We start from the raw sequence: 22,250 nt of genomic DNA on the forward strand, positions 1-22,250 counted from the left end.
ATGGGGGAAATAAACTTTGAGCTGGGCTGAGGACAGCCAGTGTGACCTGGGTGGGTAAGGCAGTGTAAGAGGACACTTAAAGTGACTTCACTGGTGCTGTCTCTTAAGTGAAGTGGGAAATAAGATTACAGGGCCAGGAGGGGCCCATGTTGTAGCAAGAGCCTTGAAAACAAAGCAGAGAACCTGAGACTTGTGATTTGCTGCTGAGAAGTGCTTTGAAGCATAAGAGTGGTGTCAGTGAAAATTACTTTGGCAGGGATGTACTTAGGGGGTATTCAAGGAAGGAGATAATTTAAGAAACAAAAGTAATCTAAGCCCAAGGAATATATTTCATTTCAAATATATTAAAGTTATGTCCCATCTGCCTTCCTAAATATAATAACCCAGAGTGTAGAGTTTGTGCCTGATTGATTTTGCCCCGTTCTTTTACACCATGCATCTAAATTAGTTTTTTTTGTTCGTTGGTTAGACCTTTTTTTTTAATTTACAAAATAATCAGAGTTTTTGGTTAAAATTTTATCCTTTTAACTTTTGGGTCACAATTGGTAAAATCTGGTCTTCTATGGTGTTTTCGTTAGAATTGAAAGAGATTATATATTAAAGGGGAACAAACTTCATATAAGGAGAAAGGTACCAGGAATTCAGTCTGGATCACCACTGACATAGAGAATTGATTCCAAACACCATCATCAAAGCCCACGTGTTTCACATTCAACTCTCAGCAAACATGCAAGGTCCTCTCAAATAGCTGAAGTTTCAAATGTTAGACACATCCTTGGCATCGACAGATTTTAGTATACCCCAAAAACTACACTGTCTTGTTTTCTTCTGTCATAGCTGTACAGCCATTTATTGCAGTGACCCAAGCAGAGCCAGTGCAGCTGTTTGTATTGGCACTGCCTTTAGAAGTGCACTAGGGACTTGTGACTGAGAAAGCCAGACTAGGGCATCTTTTCACCTACAGATGTTTTAATGTGCTTAACATTATCCAATACTGGCAACCCAGATAGTCTAAATACCACAGCAGGACCTGATTAGCTTTTTCAGATCTCCGCCTTTATTTGCTGTTTGCAAAAAAACTTAATCCAGTGCTAGAGATTAGGCTTCCTGCTGAGCTCTTGGGTAGTTTTCTCTCATTCTTTGTGTTCACAGTGGCAGGAATTAGGGAGAAGATTCCTCCTTCTGAATTAAAGCTGTAAAGTAGTAACTATAGTAGCAAGGGATAAAGAAGCAAGAAGCCAAAGGAAAGGAGAAGGCAGTCTATTCATACTAAAGTTTCCTTTTTATGTACAAAAGAAAAAGGTTTTAATATGAATTCATAAATACTGACCATAAATATTGACCTTTGTACTCAATGCATAGCTTAAGTTTCATTGGATTTTAGTTCTAACTACTTGGCATGAACATACATTTTTTATTTTTATCTTATTTAATCAAACTGTTTTACCAGAAATACATTTACTAAATCATACGAGGAAAAATATCTATAGACAAATGGTGAGCTGCAATATCATACTTTATATTTTAATTTTTTCTGGAAACAATTTTTAGGCTTTTTGTAGGCATAAAGAATGTTTTCAGAGAGATAGCTGAAAAATTTTAACCATATAGAGTATATCCTCTCCTTGTTTTAGAAATAGAGAACTCATTTACATCTGAGTGGGCCCAGTAAGGACAAGGCCTAGAGCCCCAGCCAATATGATGCTTCCCCAGGTATTCACAAATGATCTTAACTGGGAGTAGCCTCAGTATTTGTGTGTGAAGAGAGATTTTGATTGTTTGGGGTGCTGAAACTAAATTTTATATCTTTAGAGTTCGTGATTATATAATGGAAAAATCTAGTTTCTGCAAATCAGCTTGTATTTTAAGAGCAGCATTTTTGCCTTGACTCTTAGTTTACACTGGAATAAAAAGGGGATGCTTGTGCCTGTGAGAGAGAGAGAGAGAGAGAGAGAGAGAGAGAGAGAGAGAGAGAGAGAGAGAGAGAGTGTGTGTGTGTTTTCTACATCAGGTAAGTAGTAGGACTTATCTACTACTTAGCCTAGATTTCCTTTTTCTTTAGTAGGGAAATATTCTCACAACATCTGATGATGTTTAATTTTAATTGAATTTTTTTCTTAATCAGAGGCCGCGCAAGATATAAATTATGCGAAAACAAGTAGTCCATAGCATTATAAATACTGCATCTGGAACTCTGAAATAAATCAGGACTAACAAGCTTCCTCACTGAAAGGGTTGATTTTTGTATACTTTATATACTTGAAAAATACCACAATATTTCTTCTTTATAAAGTTAACTATTTCCCGAACTGGAATTTAAGCATTACATCTTACAAATTTTATGAAGTATAAATACTTTTAACAGGTATAATAAAGATTTTGCTTTTATTTTAATTACATGATTAATTTTACACTGCTATTTGACATACATAAGATGGGCTATTCTGGTGATTTTAGGTTGAAGTTAGTTTTGTCTAAAATGTACACTTTAGATAAGTCATTTGGCACAAAGTTGGAGCAAACTTGTTTTATCTTACTACACTATACTTATAGTGAACTTATAGTGAACACTATACTTATAGTATACTTATAGTGAAGTATACTTATAGTTACTTATAGTAAACGTTTTTCTTCTGCAATCTTATTTTCATGAAACAAATTAACCAATAATTACAAATATTTTAGATTTCTGGGTATTTCCAGGAAAAATAGTTTTACTATAACCTTCTGTCTCATTTCACCAGTAACTCATTTATTGAAGAAAAGAGATTGCTGCATTCATTAATTGCTACTTTGACACACTTCATTTTCTTTATTTCTCAGAAACAATAGGCTAATAATAGAGTATAGCCTAAACTTTTTGGGGAACTTGCAACTTTTACTACTTTAAAATGTAATTGGTTTCTTTGTGTTGTGCATTGAAAACAAGGAGGAAAAGCTGAAGTCTGCCCAAGCCAGGTGCTTCTTGTTGGCAGCCTGCTTCCTAATGACTGCTCTCAAAGAGCAGCTGCCTACTAGTCAGCTTTGTATGGCCTATTGTTGCCGCACACCCCTCGTTAATACACATGCTGCCCGGGGCAGACCCCAAGAATGACATCAACTTGCTTATCTTAAAAACCTGGACACAGGGTGCTGAGGTTGGCTTGCATCTGCCTGGCCAACTAATTGTGAGCTGTCTCGCCTATGATTGGCTGCTCCACTCCGTAATAGGTTAAGCAAAGACATTGCGGGTCCATCTGTTCAACCATTCATTGTTCTTCTTGCCTGCCTGGAAGTCTGCAGCTAAAATTGTGTTAAGGAGTTACTGCTGAAGCTGCTACAGAAACCAGTGTCTTTGTGTTTTCTTGCTAACGTGAGTATCTGTGCTACTTAATGCCTTCGAAGTTAAACTTTGCTAAATATTCAGAGTATTAATTTGGACTCTCTATATAAAGCATAGAATGTACCTCAAATGAAATCCTACAAATTGTTACATGGTGCCAAAATACCAGAAAATTAAATTGTTTCTCTAAAATATGTCTGTGAAGCAGACTTTTTATGGTTTTATATTCTGGAGTTTTATAATTACAGCTACTGGAGCATTTGCAAGGTGTTGGGCATAGCATATAATCATTTGGTAGTTAAAGATAAATTATAACCTGTTCTGGTATTTTGATAAACAATGAATTTAGATTTTATCCTGTCACATTCTTATGTTTCTTAAGATGTCACTGTCAGACGTAGGTGCTAGAAAATGATAATAAGGTTTGATAGATTTTTTTCATTGTCTTAAAAACTTAGCTTAGGGAGATGGATTGATGTAGTAGGTGTTTCAAACAGCTTGTTTTAAATATGAATAAGCATTCAGTTGCTTTGGCAGTTGTTTCAGTATTCACGTATGGTTGCTAATTTCTTCTCTCTCATCTTTTTTTTCCCCTTGCACTAGTGTCACATTAGGTTGAAGGTGTCATTTCAAGAACTGTTGCTTTCTGGAGTTCTGTAATGGGGAAGGGAGGAGGAGACAAAGACTTTCATCTATCAGTTGGGAGGAAAGAAAGAGCATAAAGGGTTAAAGAGAGGTTTTCATTTCTACCACATGCCCTATTGTGTGAACATATGCATAAGTCTATTGAAAGTTTTCAGAAGATGGGCAGGCCACCAGTTGCTGGTCTCCTGCAGTTCCAGTAGACATCTGTTGCCCTAGAGCATTAACCAATCTGTTCAAAGGGACATCTTCCTTTGTTAGCTAGAAGGATGCAGACAACAGCACTCACTGAAATACAATGGTAATTAAATACACAGAGACTACAGCAGTAGGTATTTATTACATATTCATTATTTTATTTTCATTGTTCTCGTAGTATTACCATTTGGATGACAACCAGAACCCACTTTATGGCATTGTAACTTTATAGACAAATAAATTGATTTAACAAGTTTATGGTCTGATATTCCTGATTAATATGAGGTTCTTTACACTATAAAAAATGTTTTTACTAAATTTGGGACGGATTATCCAAGTCATCTAATGAGAACTTATAGAAAATCTCACTAAATAGGGAATTTTTATATGCATCAAATTTCTAGTAAATAGCCATTACATCATTAACCTGCTAATGTAAAGTTTCTTTTTGGCAATTAAAACAGTTACTCTTCTTCATCATCTAAAAAATAAACATGAAGATTTAGTTTTTCAATAAATAGTATTACTTGATTTTTAACTTATTTAGGCCTTTAGCAGGAAAGATTGTTTTAGTTTCTAATACAATATCTAGAGAGAATCTGTAGCTTTATAAGTGTAGAAATCTGTTTTCATGCCATTATACTTTTGTTCGGTATCTTGTGTTCATGAATATAGTATGTAAAGACCAGTTATAATGGTTTCCTGATAAAGCTTAAAAATTAAGCCACATTTCTTGGAGTTTTTTGATAACTATCAGGGTATAAACTCTGACTTACTTTCTGTGTGAAATTTTGTCTGTGCTGCTTCTTCATGAAATGATGAAAATTATCCTTATTAGTTAATAGTTGATTAATTTATGATGATTTATATACATTTGGTTTTGAGTACATGCAAAACTGATAAGTCTAATAAATGGTTTAGAAATTCAGGCGAAAATATTTTCTACCTGATATGTAATAATAAATTTTGTGATGTCATTAAGAGTGTTTACTATCTTTTCTTTTTTCAAAATTATATTGATCATTTTTAAGGCATTAAACAAAAGATCATATACCATTCTTTGTCCTAAGATTTTTTATAGTTCCTTATAAATTTTATATATTACATTAACAAATACTGCAGCATATGAAAACATTTTTATCAGTTTTTAAATCTTAGCATTTAGTTTTTTATTGAATGATTTCAAGATTTGACAAATTCTTTTTTTTTTTTAACTTTTATTTATTTTAAGTGTGTTTTTGCAGGACCCATCAGCTCCAAGTCAAGTGGTTGTTTCAATCTAGCTGTGGAGGGCGCAGCTCACAGTGGCGCATGTGGGGGATCCAACCGGCAACTGTGTTGTTGAAAGCTTCGTGCTCTAACCAACTGAGCTAACTGGCCGCCCCAAATTCTTCTTTTTTTTTTTTTTAAGTGCCATATTAAGTTACGGCAATCATTTACTACCATGTTTTCCCAAAAATAAGACCTAGCCAGACAATCAGCTCTAATGCGTCTTTTGGAGCAAAAATTAATATAAGGCACAGTCTAATATTATATTGTTATATAAGACCCAGTCTTATATTGTAGTAAAATAAGACTGAGTCTAGTATTAATTTTTACTCCAAAAGATTCATTAGAGCTGATTGTCCGGCTAGGTCTTATTTTCCGGGAAACACGGTAATTACAAGTGGATAATGAAGCATTTTAGGGATTAAAGTTTTAAAAAACCAAATCTTTATCATTTGGGTCAATACAAATCAGGTTATTTCAATTTTGTATTATGTGGTGGAGAAAATATATGCCTGGTAATTTCATTTGCCCTTGTTTGTACTATTTCATAGTTAGTCTGTTGATTTATAGAAACTAAAATTATTTAACTGCTTATTTAGTACACGATGACATTGAATAACTTTCTCTGAGGTAACCAATGATACCTGGAAAATAGAGGCCTGTCAGTTGTAAAAAGTTAAACCAGAATCTTTTAAAAGGAAATTTATTTTGCAACAAAATTAGATGTTAATATTTTAAAAAGTAGATTAGATCAAGCTTACATTTATCCTCAGGATTAAAAATCATCTTAGACCAATTATTCCAAACTTCTTATTTAAATAGTATATATGAATTATCACATACCACAAGTTAAAGGTTTGTGGTAGTCACTGAATACATTCGTGAACAAATGAGTTTTATCTGGTTTAATACCATAAAAAGCAAACAATTGATAATCCCATTTTTTCTCTCCATTGTATCATTATAGCCATATAATAAATTATAACAGTTACATAGTGTTATCAACGCTTTTTTTATATTTGACTGAAGGTGATATAAAAAGATTTAAATACATTTTTAGGGTTGATAATTTTCAGTTTAAAAATGTTACAGCATCTAGTTTTCTTTCTTTGAAAAACGTGAAAATTAAGAATAATTTCCTTATGCTTTAAACATAACATTTCATTCTAATTTTCCCCACTGGCTGTATTTTTCATACAGTTTTCATCTTGTTAGAAACAGTCCAAAAGAAAAACAGTGCGGCTCAAAATTAAAATATTCCTTAGTTCAATTCATGGATTTGGTCAGTCAATTATTATCTTGAAGAATTATCTCACAACAGCACTTATGCAAAACCCAAACTTTTCAGGAGAGATCAAAAATGTTGCCCATTAAATACACTTCCTGCAGTCAGAGCAGATTGTGGGGTTTACAGAACAATGATGTTGGAGCTTCCAGATTGGTTTGGCAGCTGCATTGTTCTCGGAGGGTAAACCAGAGGCACTTAAGTCCCAGTCTCTTTTATAGGCTTTTGTTCATACCAAATTATTCTTTCACTGTGCTAGCCTTCATGATGGCATGTTAAAAGAGTGCAGCTTAGCAACCATCTTCTGGTTGCCAGGCAGCCCAGCTTCCAATAGGTTTTCCTTGTTTAAGATACTTTTGGTGGGAGCTGTAGGAAGGCCACAGTGCAGGTTTTTCTTTTAACTGTAGCCCTTTATTCCGATGCTGTTGTGATTTGTTACTTGCATTATGATGTCAGTATATTACAGTAGTTAATAAATCACTGAGTATAAAGATATGCTTTTAAAATCCCTTTCTTTAATTCTAAATAATTGGGCTCATGCATATCCATATTAATGGAAAAAAATTGAAATGGATACAGCTTCATCGTGGGGCAGATGTATCTAGAGCCTTCTTAAGGAATATTTCTTTTTATCAGTTGTGCAGTCAGGAGCCAGGAGAGTTTGATGTGTGTGTGTGTGTGTGTGTGTGTGTGTGTGTGTGTGTGTGTGTGTTTTAAAACTAATGAATGTTACATTAGTATTAGTAGAACAATGCAATTTAAGTTATCTGTCTTCTCAAGGAATAAAACCTAAAGAAACTCCTGGAAAAGTGTGTGGGAGTTCTATACTGAATTTTAAATGTATCAAGCTAAAGATGTCCATGTTCTCTTCTCTAGTATTTACCATAATTAATATAATTTATTTCATTATGCAAAAATACTTCACTCTAATAAGTTCACCAAGTATGCATTCAAATGTGCAACTTAGAAACACTTAGCATTTTCTCTTAACAGTTACATAATAGCTCCTTTCTAGTGTAAATAAGATGTTGAAGAGCTTTAGAATGAAATGTTTTTCCAATTTTGGGGGGGTTATTTAAATAGGTGTTTTATGACAGTCTCAAATGCAGCTACCACTGGCTTACTAATGTTATCCATGGATAGAACACTGGAATTACCTTAAGTAAACTACTGATGTGGATATAGTTCTTACAGTGAAGCACAAGAGAAAATAAGTTTATTTGGCTAACCTAGTGTTCCTAGTGGAGATACAGTGAAGCACAAGAGAAAATAAGTTTATTTGGCTAACCTAGTGTTCCTAGTGGAGAGATAACAATTATTCCCAATAGACTTTAAGGAAAATAGTAAAACAGTGAAAGCATTTTTAATAGTGAAAGCATTCCTTAGGGGGGAAGTAGAAGAAAAGATGACTTTTTAACCAAATGCACATAATGGTTAATTATCCGATATAATAAAGAAATATTTTCTGCCATAAAATTCAAGAAATTAAGATGACATTACTTATTCAGTGTATCTAATTATTTGCTGCTAATTTTATGTGAAGTATTTCATTTCTCTGCTTTCTATAAATGTGCATAAAAGAACTTTTCCCAGCCCCCTGGAATGACAGACTGCAGTGTCCCTGGCACTTAATAAGGATGGCATGACTTTAAAGATTGTATTCTGTTACCATGTTCAGTATTCACAAAATAAAGATTATTAGGGCAAAACTATTCATTTCTTAAGTAGAGTATAAGTCACTTTGTAATTATTTAATTCCTTGTTGGCTAGCGGTGAATACATGCTCTTTCAACTCAGAACCAAGTTTATTTTTGATATGTCTTTTGACTGTTGTTAAGCTTGATCCATATTAATGATACTATTACAATTATAGTAAGTTAATGTTTTCCTTTCCACATGCCTTTCTCTTTAAAAGAATTTTTACAGTTTTTTTCATAAATTCTTTTAGAGAAAATGTACATAACCTGTCATAGCATATCTAAAGCACGCTTTTTGATAATACTCTATGTGTCACTCCAGGAACGTAGGCCTTCTATCAGCAGGAAAATCTCTTCCCTCAAGACTGAGAAGCAGTGTGGCATAGTGGGAAGAGTATGGTGTTAGGGTCAGACACAACTGGGTAAAAAGTCCACTTCCACTACTTACTTACTTTGTTGCCCTGGAGGGATTGCATAGCCTTTCTAACTACTAACTTAATCTGAGAAAAAGGCATGCTACTTACTGTGCAAGAGTGCCGAGGGAGGAGGATGTAGTCAAACACAAAGCAGCTCTTTAGTAGTTTGGTAATTCTTTTCCAACTTGTTTATTGAAACAAATGAAACCGTAAATATGAAATTCTAAATATTTTACATTTTTCTCTAGGAATACGGGGTGCTTTGCATTCAGGAGTACAAAACAAACAACAGAAAAGTGGAGTCAAGTACACGTAACAGCTTCATGGGCTTGAAGGATCACCTGGGGCATGACCTCGGCCACCTTTATGTGGAGAGCAGTGACCCACATTTAAGTACATCTGCACCTTGGTCAATGGTAGAAAAACCTACAATGGAAAAAGTTAATTCCGGAAAGGAAGAAAAAGAGGTATCTGAAGAGAATGCGAGCTCTGGTGACTCTGAAGAAAGCACAAACTCTGATAATGAGTCAGAACAATTGAGTAACATTTCAGTAGAGCCATGCTTATTAACCAAGACTCACAGACAGCTATGTAGGTCTCCCTGTTTAGAGCCTCACATACTCAAGCGCAGTGAAATTTTGCAAGACTTTAAACCCGAAGAGTCCCAGACTATACCCAAGGAAGTGAAGAAACCCCCTGACGTGGTGCGAGAATACCAAACAAAACTGGAGTTTGCACTTAAGTTAGGTTATTCTGAGGAACAGGTTCAGCTTGTGCTCAACAAACTTGGTACAGATGCTTTAATCAATGATATTTTGGGAGAACTTGTAAAACTTGGAAATAAAAGTGAGGCTGAACAAACAGTTAGTACAATTAACAGTATAATGCGGGAAACTTCTTCCCTGGAATCTCAGCGGTCTGAATCTCCAATGCAAGAGGTTGTAACAGATGATGGAGAAAATCTGAGACCAATAGTTATCGATGGCAGCAATGTGGCAATGAGGTAAGTGGGAAAATCTTCAGTGATTATTACTAGTCTTTAAAAGGTACTTCTAATTTGGGGACTTACTCTTCTAAGAGTCATTAAAGTCAAGGTTATTCTGCATCCTAACATTAGCTTACACATCTCTAATTGTGTCTCTTTTAGTTTTTCATTTCTCTATTTCGAGGGCAGTCAGCCATTCTCACCCTACTGATTCCTAAATAGAGACCCCTTTTCCCCAGATAAAGTGTCTTTTTCCCCCATCTTGCTATATTACTATGGTATAAAAATTAGCACATGTTCCCAGTTTAGTGTTAACCACGAGTTTTAATGAAAAACTCGAGTACAATAATATTCAACAATTTTGGAATCTAGTCAGGTAAATAGCCTATTTCTATATGAGGTCAAATAACCATAGGGAAAACCCCCAATTTTTTTAGAAAATAAACTTTTTGTTATTTGGGAATAAAGCTGTAGTTCGAAATTTTTGTTTCATTTAAGAAATATAATTCAAAAATAATTCTTTAGGAACTGGAAAGAAAAAAAAATAAAACTTTTAATGAAATTTTTTATGAATTTTGATGACTTAACATTTAAAGTGTATTTGAATTCAGTTAACTTCCCACAATGTTCAGCACACTGTTGGAGATATAAAGATATAGGAAGGCATCAATTCTTTCAGAGAGCTTAGAATGTCATATAATTTGTTTCTCAAAGATGATCTGAGAATACCTACCAGAGAGTCATCAGAGGAACTTGTTAAAAATGTACATTCTAGAGCAGTGCCGTTTAATGAGCACGTATGTCATTTAAAATTTTCTGGCACCCACATTAAAAAGTTAAACAGGTAAAATTAATGTGAATAATACATTTTGTTTTGCCTAATATAGCCAAAATGTCATTTCAACATGTAATGAATTAAAAAATTTAGTGAGATGTTTTGCATTATTCCTTTGATATTAAATCTTAAAATTAGGCATCCTGCCCTACCATACATCTCAGTTCAGACTAGCCGTACTAGCCATCTCAACATGCAGCTAGTGGCTGGACAGCATAGTTCTAGAGACCTACAAAGTCCATACACAGACCTACCAAGTCAAGATCAAGATATGGCCCAGGGATCTCCTTTTGTAACAAGTACCCCTTCCAATAATGATGCATACTGAATTTGAGAACCACTTTTTTAGTAGGTGATAACAAGTACTGCATAGGGTATAGGAAGAACCAACTTGTAATCCTTAAAATAATCTTTGTAAGTGAAAGCAGTATTATCTTTCATAAGCAGATGAGACTTGCAGGTTTTAAATTACTTGCCCAAGGTAATATGTCTCATTTCAAAGTCTATGCACTTTTCCTCATCTAAAAAAGATAAAAGCAAATGAAGCAAATTGGAAAGGTTCAAGCTAGATCTTCCAATGCCTTGAATGCCGGGGTAGAGAATGTAAGCTTGGCTCTAATCCAAAGATAATTGCAGATTTTTGAAAAGGGGAATGTCAAGACTAGAGTTATGCTTTATCCTGCTAATCTGGCAGTGATGTTTAAAGTGGATTATAGGAGATCAATTTGGATGCAGACAACCCTTTCTAACGGAGTGAAAATAGCCTTAAAACTCAGAGGTATGAAGTGTACATATGGCCTTGAGAAGTCCTTCAGTAAAATAGACTGTTGTTTCATCTTTCCCAAACTCGGCCACATAGTGATTTTTTTTCTTATAATAACCTGGAACTAGTGAACCGTTAGCAGAGTGATAATGTGTAGGGTGGAAATGCTGTGAATTCACAAAGGGGAAGACTAATGAGGGAAGGTGCAAAAGGTCTTGAAGGAGCACCTATGACCATAGTAGCCATACACCAGAATCATGAGAGGCGTTCTTAAAGATACACTTTCCAGGGGTCTGCTCTTAGAGAATCTGATCCAGTGGGGCTAGAACCCAAATATTTTTTTAAAGTGCCAAGGTATTTCTGTGTTGAGAACCATTCGAGATGAAAAGTTTGGATAGCTACAGGTCAGGAGGCGGAAGAAAGGGATGACCCGGGGAAAGAGTAGTGTGAAAAACGCTAGTGATAGAAAAAAGATAGTGCTAAAAAAACCAAAAGATACAAATGTCATCAAACTCAAAGGAGAAGCTTCAAGGAGAAAAATATCCTGTGGATTGTCCTGCAAAGAGATCAGAGGACATAGGAAGTCGTTGTCTTCAAGAATGCCATATTATTAAATATAGACACCCAAATTGTACGATGTCAGAAAATGAAGGAATACAGCAAGACTGTGATGTCTCTTCCTTCTACTAGAATGTGTAGAGGGAAGTTACGGGGGCATAGGAAACCATGTGTGGGAACTGCATGGAGATATAAAAATAGATGGGAAGTGAAAATGAGGTTGATAAGAAGACACGGGAACAGATCTTAGAGGACATTTATGCCAAATTTAGAAAATGAACGTTATGCATTAGGAACACCAGGTCATAATATAAGGCTAACATTTTAAGAGATACACATAAACCATCTCATTAACAATTGATTAAGTGGCCTCATAGTAGTCCCCTATTCAGTTTTATTTGGCAAGTAATTTCTTGACCTTTTCCTCTCCCAAGCACTTCTTTGTGATTCCATCAACTCCTATGCCTCTAAGGTTTTTACTTCTTTTCATCTGAGTGTGTCAGCCCTTTGATTCCTAAAAGTCCTTGATTTTTTTCCACTGTGCTTTCATGACCTACTCACCTGACTATATTACAATTATCTCTATATTCTACTTTAGCTTCTACCAAATATTACATGAAACGAGTGGTGAACAAGAAACATCCCAGAGGCTCATCACTACTTCTACATTATATTGTAGCACAAATAATTCTGTTGCATGGAATGGGAGGAATGGAAGATAGACACACCAGTCTTCTCTTTTTGATATGAACAAACTGTTGAAACTTCACCTCCACTACTCACCCCCTCTCCGCCACTACTCACCCCCTCACCGCCACTACTCACCCCCTCACCGCCACTACTCACCCCCTCTCCGCCACTACTCACCCCCTCTTCGCCACTACTCACCCCTTCACTGCCACTACTCACCCCCTCTCCGCCACTACTCACCCCCTCTTCGCCACTACTCACCCCCTCTCCGCCATCATCTCCTAATACCCATCTCCTGTCTTAGTCAGTGAACCCAGGTGTCTGGTTTAGATCAAATCTCCTTCCTGGTGGGTAGGCCTTATTGATGCATGTTTGTACACAGTATTAGGACAAATATTTTCTTTGCTGATAATCCCAGGTGGACCACTTTTAGGCAATAGGATTCGCGCTCATATCACCTCTCTCTTAATGATAGGGAACCACCAAAAGAATTTAAGCAAGGAAAAAGTGGCATATCATTTGCCTTTAAGAAAGATCACTCTGCAGAGAAATTTAGAGAAGGAATTGAGCACCAAGACTGGAGACAAGGAGACCTACGTATATTTGAAAATATGTGTAAAGGTTAACTTATAGACAACTCCTGGGGAAAAAAGATGAACTTTTTTCTGTTGTATACCAATCAAATGATATAAAATAGAGAAAGAAAGCAACCATTTGCTTGACAATTTACACACCACCCCCAAAAAAGGATCATATTAGAAACCACTTGCTGGTGGTACACATCTGAGTGTTAACTGCGATGTGGGAATGCACTCCAGGTCAGTCCTTGAAGTCATTTTCTTAAAGTTGGAACAGAAATCAGATACAGATTTTAGAATCAGAACCTGAACAGAGAAAATGCTTAAGTTGTGATTACTGTCTATCCAAAATGGTGGGTTAAGCCCATATATTTATAAAATACAAGCAGAATTCAGCAGTTTGTATAAATGGGATTTAAGCTTCTGATTAATCTTTTAAAAAGCACAAAGCCTTTCATGTTTCTAATTTGGCTTGTGAAGTTATATGAAATTGAGAACTCTTTTCAATGTAAATTTTAATATTGATGGCCACTTTGCCTAGACTCTGAAATTTGCCTACAGTTGTTGGTGGATTTGCTGTCCTGTTCCAGTTTAAGTACAGTACTGACTTATAGTTAATAAAATCCTTCTAGATACCCAGTCTAAGGGTTTGGTTTAGACCATAAGAGAGACTACTAATTGCCAGAGTTCATTGAAATTTGTTTTTGGTCCCTCAACAGGTTTATCAAAATACCGTGTTTCCCCGAAAATAAGACCTACCTGGACAATCAGCTCTAACACGTCTTTTGGAGCATATATTAATATAGTAAAATATTAATATATTATATTAATATATTAACATATATTAATATAGTCTTATAGTAAAATAAGACTGGGTCTTTTATTATAATATATAATATAATTACATAAGACCCAGTATTATACTATTATTATATTAATATTATATCATATATCATATATATAAATATATCATATCACATATTATATTTATTATATATAAGACCCGGTCTTATATTAATGTTTGCTCCAAAAGATGCATTAGAGCTGATTGTCCGGCTAGGTCTTGTTTTTGGGGAAACACGGTATGTGTTGTGGACTCACGTGACCCAATATGGTAACCACTCGCCACATGTAGCAATTAAGCTCTTAAAATGTGTCTAGTCCAAATTGAGCTATTCTGTAAATGTAAAAAACATACCAGATTTTGAAAACTTAGTACAAAAACACGTGAAAAATATCAATAACTTTTATGTTGATTATGTGTTAAAATGATAATTTTTGATACATTGGGTTAAGTGAAATGTATTACTAAAATTTCAGCTGCTTTTTACTTTTTTAAATGTGCTAGAGTATTTAAAATTATGTATGTGGTTCACATTATATTTCTATTGAATGTCCTCTCAGTAGAATGTGTTTAAGCCCCAACTTAGTAGGGGCTTAATTAATGGACAGCTTAATTTCCCTTTAGGTGAATGTCATAGGTGTTACTTACAGGTTCGTTGGTGGTGTCCCATTTCTCTTACTGTTTTAAAGAAAATCCTTAGACATTACGAAAAGAATCAAACAATCAGAACTAGTTTTTTTTCCCGTTGTTTAATTATATCACGTGGAGTCTGACAAGAACGAATGTTCATTATATTCCACTGCATCTCTTTATAACCCTAAGTACATAATTCTAGTTGTCATCAGTCATGAATTTCTGTGACCAATGGTCAGTAAACTTTCCTGTTATCTCAAATGTGTTTGTTTAAACCTGAACCTAGGAGACATCCCTAATCCTGTTACATATGAATAAAGTATGAATACAGTTCACCTAACTACTGTCAGCAATTATAATGGGAAAAGCTACCCAATTATAAGACATTGGAAAAAGTGATTAGAGTATAGAGTTGCTAATATTGAAGACGTTTTTACATCTACTTAACAGATGTGTTCTCTGTAGCGCCTTTAGACTAACCACCCCCTTGGATCTGGATTAGCCAGATGTGCTTCCTAATACTAATTTTGGCTTCAAATTATGGACCTTGTATGATCCGAGAAGTCTTTCTCTTTTCCTTTTTCCTTACCCTTTCCCATTCTGAAAACTCTTGGCCACACTGCTATGTCCATAACCAACTGGAGGATAATAGTATACTATTTCATGTTAATACTTCATTGTAATTTTGGTGTTGAATATTTTCACTGTCCTAAGTCAGTGGTATTGTAGACTTCTGTTTTCCTTTAAAGCAGTACAATCCTGCCAATCTTGCATGGCGGCTCAGTATTTAAAACAAACACTGTTTGAATTGGGGGCCATAGGTGGGGCTGTGTTTCCCGCTGAAAAATTCCTTTCCATGCTTCCTAGAGGGGCCTCTGAGTCACACTGTGGAATTTCTGTTTGGAAAACAACTTAATAAACTGATTAAATGATCTGTAACAAGGAGCATGGATTTAGTTTTCTGGTGGTATCTTCAGGTTTAGCATCCTGACAACTAGATTTAGCTACAAAGTAATCTTGGTGTGTTGGAAAAGAAATCAGATATAATAAAGTTGAATAGCTAGAGGAGTGACAAAATAAGCATCAATCATTATGAGCCTTCAGTAATGTAAAAGAAAAAATTCTAGATACCTGTGTGATCATCACATGAAATTAATAGGTTCTCAAATAAAATATGAAATTTAATAAGAACAATGATAGGAAGTAAAATACTCTAGTTTCCATATTGAAGATGATATCCAACTGCATGTCTTTCTTTCTGCTTAAGGAACGTAGGATAGATGTAAGAGAACTTCTTTTTAACAATCCTTAAACATCAAAAATATATTAGTGCAGGTCTTAAAGCCATTTTTAGGACTTCTTTAAAATTAAAATCTCTTTTCATATGTCCAGCATGGTTTATGTATAATCAGTCCTAAAAAAATAAGAAAAAATAAAATCAAGTCATCAAATATTTGAAGAGCACTGGGGTATACTAAAAGTTTAGTATTCAATAAATATTTTTAATACTATTATATTACTATTATTCTGTAATTAATGTCCAGCGCACCATGACTTTCTGTAATATAATTAAGCTAACTATCTAAACTGGAAGGACTTTAGTACTAAAGAGTCAAATACGGTTTTCTAATTTAAAAGGATGCTTTTTACTCTTATATTTTTCATTGTAGGCACTTCACTGACAAACCCTGATAACTTACATTCTTATCATCATAGGGTGGCTTCATATAATGATGCATTAAAGTCATAGAAGGTATATAATCATACCTGAATCTTTCAATAGAGACAGCGCACTTACAGGTCAAGATTTGTATTTAAATAAAAGATGATATATAAAAGGTTATAAAAAAAGATTGATTGTCTTGTTGAGTCCCCTGATTACTTTGATCTCTTTTTGGTTTCTTTTAAAAACAAGCTATTTAGTGATCTTCAGACATTAAACATATTGCTGTAAAAATCACAGTTTGCTATCAATGGTGAAATTAAAGATTTATTTTACTGGTTTTACTTTCATTCCAAAAAAAGCAAGCTTGTTTTTATTTTCTAAAATTTAGGACTAAAGGAACATGAGAAAGTAAAGGAACTAATATTTGTTGAAGCCTTCTGTATGGCAGGCACTGTGTTAGGTGCTTATGGGTGTTACCTTGTTCATTTCTTAAGGCCCTATGAGGTACATGGGATTATTTCCATTTTAAATATGAGAAAATTGAGGTTCAGAATAAGTAACGTGGCCAACATCACATAGAAAAATGGTAAAGAAGATACTTAAACTTATGTCTGATTGCAAAGACTGCTATTTTCACTGTATTGGCCTACTCATCAAAAGCCATTTCTATTTAGTAGTAGTACTGGTGTTAGTAATAGCAGCACTAGTACCATTATAATAATTGGTAGTAATACTGAACATGCCATTCTAGACATAATTTTTATAATTTAATTTTAGATGAGTTATAAAATGTTTTTTTTAAAGGAAATTCATGTTTGTTTGTTTTTGTCTTTTTTTAAATTTTTATTGGGGAATATTGGGGAACAGTGTGTTTCTCTAGGGCCCATCAGCTCCAAGTCATTCTCCTTCAATCTAGTTGTGGAGGGTGTAGCTTAGCTCACCGGCCCATGTGGGAATCCAACTGGCAACCCTATTGTTCAGAGATTGCACTCTAACCAACTGAGCCATCCAGCTGCCCCTGGAATGACTTTTTAAGAATAGCTTCCCTTTGACCATGTAAATAATATACTTATTGCATAAATTTTAGAATTTAAGAAAATAAAAATTACCTAAGATTTTCAAGGTTCTGTGTAACATTACAAGTAATATGTTAATTCAAAGCAAATACTCAAACTAAAGCAAAATAAACTTTGAAGAAATAAGAGAATTAAAAAGAGACGCCTTTGTTCTCCTTTTTTTTTCAATGCCATGAAAAACAGAGGTAGTCCCCTTTTACAGATGACTTGATTCCTTCTTTAAGTTTCTCCATGTTTTTTGGTTACTCCTCATGTTTCTCACTGGAAGATAACAGTTCTAATTCTAAAATAACCCTCTCTATCTTATGGTTAACCTAGTTAATGATATGTGTGTGTATAATATGTGAAATTACATTTCCTAGATATGGCAAATGGACTACTTGGTCCAATGGCTCCCTCTTCTCGGTTCCATATTGAAGCAAATTACATTAAAATACATGGTTCCCTGCATTTTTCTCCACGTTACAAAATATACTTTTATAATTTATTAACCATCGTAGGTGACTAATTTAATGGTACACTAATAAGCAAGTGTATTCAGTTCTCCAGTGGGAGGTATATATGGTGTTGTTATAAGATGTAGAAAATATTGTATAATTTTAACTGCTTGTGGAATTGCCCTTCTGTTGAAAACAGAAAGCAGAATTTATGCACTTTTCACATTAGTTACAGTAGTATATATGAGTAAATTAAAGATAAACCTATTAGATATGAGACAAAGTAAATTTAAGGAATAATGAAAAGTTATGATATCGAAAGTCTTTTGAAGAATATGTTTGTCAAGATGATCTATTCATTTTAGTTGCTCTTAGTTTCCATTTTCTAGTTTGTATGGAGTTGCATATGTCTTAAACTGAGTGAGAGTCCTTGGATAGAAGTAGAGGAGCTTCAAAAAAAAAAAAAAAAGAAAAAAAGAAAAGAAAAGAAACCAACCAAAAAAGAAAAAGTAATAGAAGTAATGGGGCTTTAGTCACCCCCAGCTCTTTTTGCAGCTTCATTTACAAATTAATTTCATCTTATTGTCTGGTAAAAGCTCTATTACGAATTACAGAAAACTGTTGGAGAAGTTGCTAGGACTCTAATAAATCAGCAGTTAGTTTCCTGTGTGGCAAATTAGTTGCCATTGGTATTAGAAAGCCTCTCTTCTTCAAAATTTGGCCCATAACATGGCAGACCCCTAGCACAGATTTACTATCAGTGTGGATAAACTCATATTTACTAACTCAGTTGCGTTGTTTCCCAGGAGCTTCAAAAATACTCTACCTGGAAAACAGAATATGGTAGCCCTTAGTTTATACAGCAGGTCTCTTCCCAACAGATTAACAGCATTAAGGAAAGTGGCATATTCCTCTAACAGAAGACCTATTTGCTCAGAAACCTTAGAGGTGAAAGTACAGGTAGAAGGTTGTCCAGAGATAACTCCCAATTTCTGTGTTTTCCTGGGTTCAGGTAAAACGAGAAAGGTTAGCAGACATGGCTCCAGGATCCACAAGAAACAACAGGAAAAGATAAGGCAGGAAAAAGAGACACAGGTATAAGGTTTTCCCATTCTCAGCTTTGAGGCTGTCCAGTTATGTCAGTTTTGTTCATTAGTTTGCTCCATTTGTTGTTACTTCCTGTGTGATTTCCTGCGGAGCAGAGTCTGCGGAGATGTAGTCAGGTGTCAGAGTTAGGTGGCATGCTGTGCATCTTCCTGAGTCTCTCAGCGTTCTTTCCAATGTCTTGGCTTCTTACAATATTGACTTTTCATTAGGGAGTCCTAGCTTATTTGTTGGTGTTCCCAGAAAGGGATTAGCTCCCTTTGTGAATAATTCTAACTGGACAGGTAACACTGCAGTCTTGAGTTTCTTTTTGTCTTCACCTTTTTCCATTTTTTCCCCCCAAAACGGGATGGGATTCCTGTGGCCAACACCTGGGAAACTGTCTATCCTTGTCATCCAAATACCTTTCTCACTTGTGCTCGAATTCCAGCAACAAGTCTACCACAAAACTGGAGAGGATTAAGGGTCTGTTCTAATCTGCCCCTGAATCCATCCCTGTTAATTTAGAAAATGCCTCTGAACCGTAGATGCAAATCAATGGGGGGACTCATCCAGTAGTGGCATGGGCAACTTTTCCCAGGTCACCTTCTGCAGAAAGGTTTCAAAGACTGCCAGAAGCAGTGCCTCCCAGTGGGTGGCCAAGGTCTGAGAGCAGCCTGAGGTGCAGGGGGTGCCTGAGGCCATGGCGCTGCCTTGGGGTTTATCCTTTGCCCCCATTATGCCTGTTTCCTTAGTGAAGCAGAGTCATCAACAGGCAACATTCCATCCTCATGCACAGGGCTGTACACTGACAACATAACAGCAGAGCTCCTTGGTGCATTTATGCAGATATTTCCAAAGCACTAGAAAATAACTTAAGACAGGTAATGTGAACTAGGAAAAAGGGCATATGCACTTTCACCACATCTGATCTACCCAGCATCCTGAGTAGCTTCTAAAAGGCATTTGAGTCCCCGATGCTCCAAAGAAATAGGGCTGATTTTCTTCACGTTGAGGTGAAAATAAGTTAGTGTGAATGCACTGTGGTTTCAGTCTCATTTTGCTGTTCAATAGCCTGACTCCTTTGTTTCCCTTCCTTCTAAGTTATCAGGGCAACCATTTGCCAACCGGATGCTTTAATTCTAGGACAGTCTTTTATCCAAATTCTCAGACTTCTTGTTCCTTCCTGTTAATCATTTCTGCTTCCCTAGCTATGTTTTGCATATTGAGTGCCACAGGAGTCTTGGGGGTAGAATCCATATTAGAACATTCAAATAAGGCTGGCAATTCTCTCTCCCAAAGGGAAGTTATCCCCAGATCCTGATCACCATCCATCCAAGAAGTCATCATCTCCTCCTAGATCCCAGAATGAGGCAAAGAAAGGTGAAGGGAGGAGCAGAAGAAGCAATAGCAGCGAAGGGTTGAGAACCTGGAGAAAGAGAAAGGAGCTTTCCATTTCTTTGTGGCTGTCCAGTTCATTCTTTCATTTATTTGCTGAGATCCAGAGATACCATAATCAATCATTTTACTTAAAGTATGTTTTTTTTTTCTAAAAGTCTCTGTAAATGTACTAGTTTGTCTACTTCAAATGAGCCTTCGTCTGTCCATTGCAAAGCAGGATTTTTGTAAGTATGACTATTCCAAACATGACAGAGTAAAATAAGCCTTTTAAGAAAGAGACCTGCTGGCAGGCTTCTTATATTTTCCTATCATTAAAGCCACATGCAACCTTTGAGCTTATGTTACCCATTTTGCTTAATAGTAACTCAAAATTTGCAGTGAGGATTTATAATTTTCCCTGGGAACCAAATCCCACTGAGCCAAAGCAGTTGAAGGACACTTTTTAGCAAACATTCAGGGTTTCTTACCTAATCAAAAGTGGCCCAAATCTTTCAACATATTAACCCGGCAAAGGACTCACTTAAGGTATACCATCCTATTGCCAAATTGTTGAAATGAAAAATTGAGGCACAAAGGAACATTCCAATTCATAAGTATATAATTAGCTATTTTTATTACTGAGGGGGAAAAACCCTGAATGCATGCAGATACAGCCCATAAGTGGCTATAAAGCTATAATGAATTTCTTCTCTGTTTATATGAAATTAAAGCTACAGTTAAACATCATCCTACATTTTTAGTAAACACTCGGCACATAGTTCAATTGCACCAGTGGGTACATCGTGCTTACTCTGACATCTTGGTTTTCCTAAATTTTATCAGGCTTACTCTGTTTTTATAATTCTTTATCAGAACCTCCTACAGTTGCCCCTTATATTCTAGCCAGCACATATGATTAGTGCATGCCTCACTCAGTAAGGTTAGATTAAGTGCATTCTCCCACAACCTCTCAGTCTATGGAAGTCCCTCTGCCATTTGGAGCCACTTGGTAGTTGTCTGCTCAGGCTTTAATATTACTAGGGATGGTTCTGGGCGGTGGCTGGCAGCGACTTCCAAGGTAACAGCAGCCATTTCAGGGATTTCCTACTCAGCATTCATTTCTTTGGCCTGATGAGGTGAAGATTGGCTGGGAAAGTACTGGAGATGCAGGGACCCACCCTACACATCCACACTTGTCTGCCTTTAGAAGCTAAGACATTAGTCTGCCCCCCACGTGAGAGCTGAAGCTGGCCTGAGGATGAAAGCCACTGCTAACTGCATTAAATCTGACTTCAAGTTACTGTAGAGTTTTACTCTACTGAAATGTAGAATACTATGTTTTAGAGAAAACACGCCTGCGACTTTATATAAAGTATTGCCAAATTGCTCTCCTGAACATTTATACCAATTCACACTCCCACCTGTAATACATGAGTTCCGGCTTTCACACATACTTGGCAACATCTGGTGTTTGCAGACTTTATTTTTTTCCAGTCTAATGAGTGTGAAGTGGTGTCTCATTTTGGCTTTAATTTGCATTTCTTCAATATTGAGCATCTTTTCATGTTTGTTGGTCATTTGGGTTTCCTCTTCTGTGAATTCACTGTTCATATCTTTTGCCTTTAAAAAAAAACAACACCTGATTAACCTTCTCAGTGTATAGGAGCACTTTATATATTCTGAGTACTAGCCTTTTGGATGATACTCTATGTTGCAAATACCTTCTCCCCCTTTATGGGATTTTTATTTTGTTTTGGAATCTTGCATAAAGAAGTTCTGTGTGCCCCAGTGTATTGATATAATACGTTGTTCCATGTCTTCGTTAAGAAGTATTTCCCTATCCTGATGTGAATGTCTCCTATAATTTCTTCTAAAAGTTTTACAGTATTTTCA

General features: G+C 35.6%; 1 protein-coding gene across 3 annotated transcripts in view; it reads left to right on the forward strand.

Annotated features, from left to right (window-relative positions):
- ZC3H12C (zinc finger CCCH-type containing 12C) overlaps positions 1-22,250 on the forward strand; it is a gene marked incomplete at its 5' end in the record, with an annotated part of 62,174 nt that overhangs the window by 22,561 nt on the left and 17,363 nt on the right. For all 3 annotated transcript variants that reach the window (XM_081063303.1, XM_081063304.1, XM_081063305.1), the window contains one exon: positions 9,078-9,832. In XM_081063303.1, the coding sequence (XP_080919429.1) occupies positions 9,078-9,832 (755 nt within the window). The remainder of the gene's footprint in view (positions 1-9,077; positions 9,833-22,250) is intronic.

The sequence above is a fragment of the Rhinolophus hipposideros genome (assembly GCF_964194185.1).
Source record: "Rhinolophus hipposideros genome assembly, chromosome: 10".
NCBI lineage: Eukaryota > Metazoa > Chordata > Mammalia > Chiroptera > Rhinolophidae > Rhinolophus > Rhinolophus hipposideros.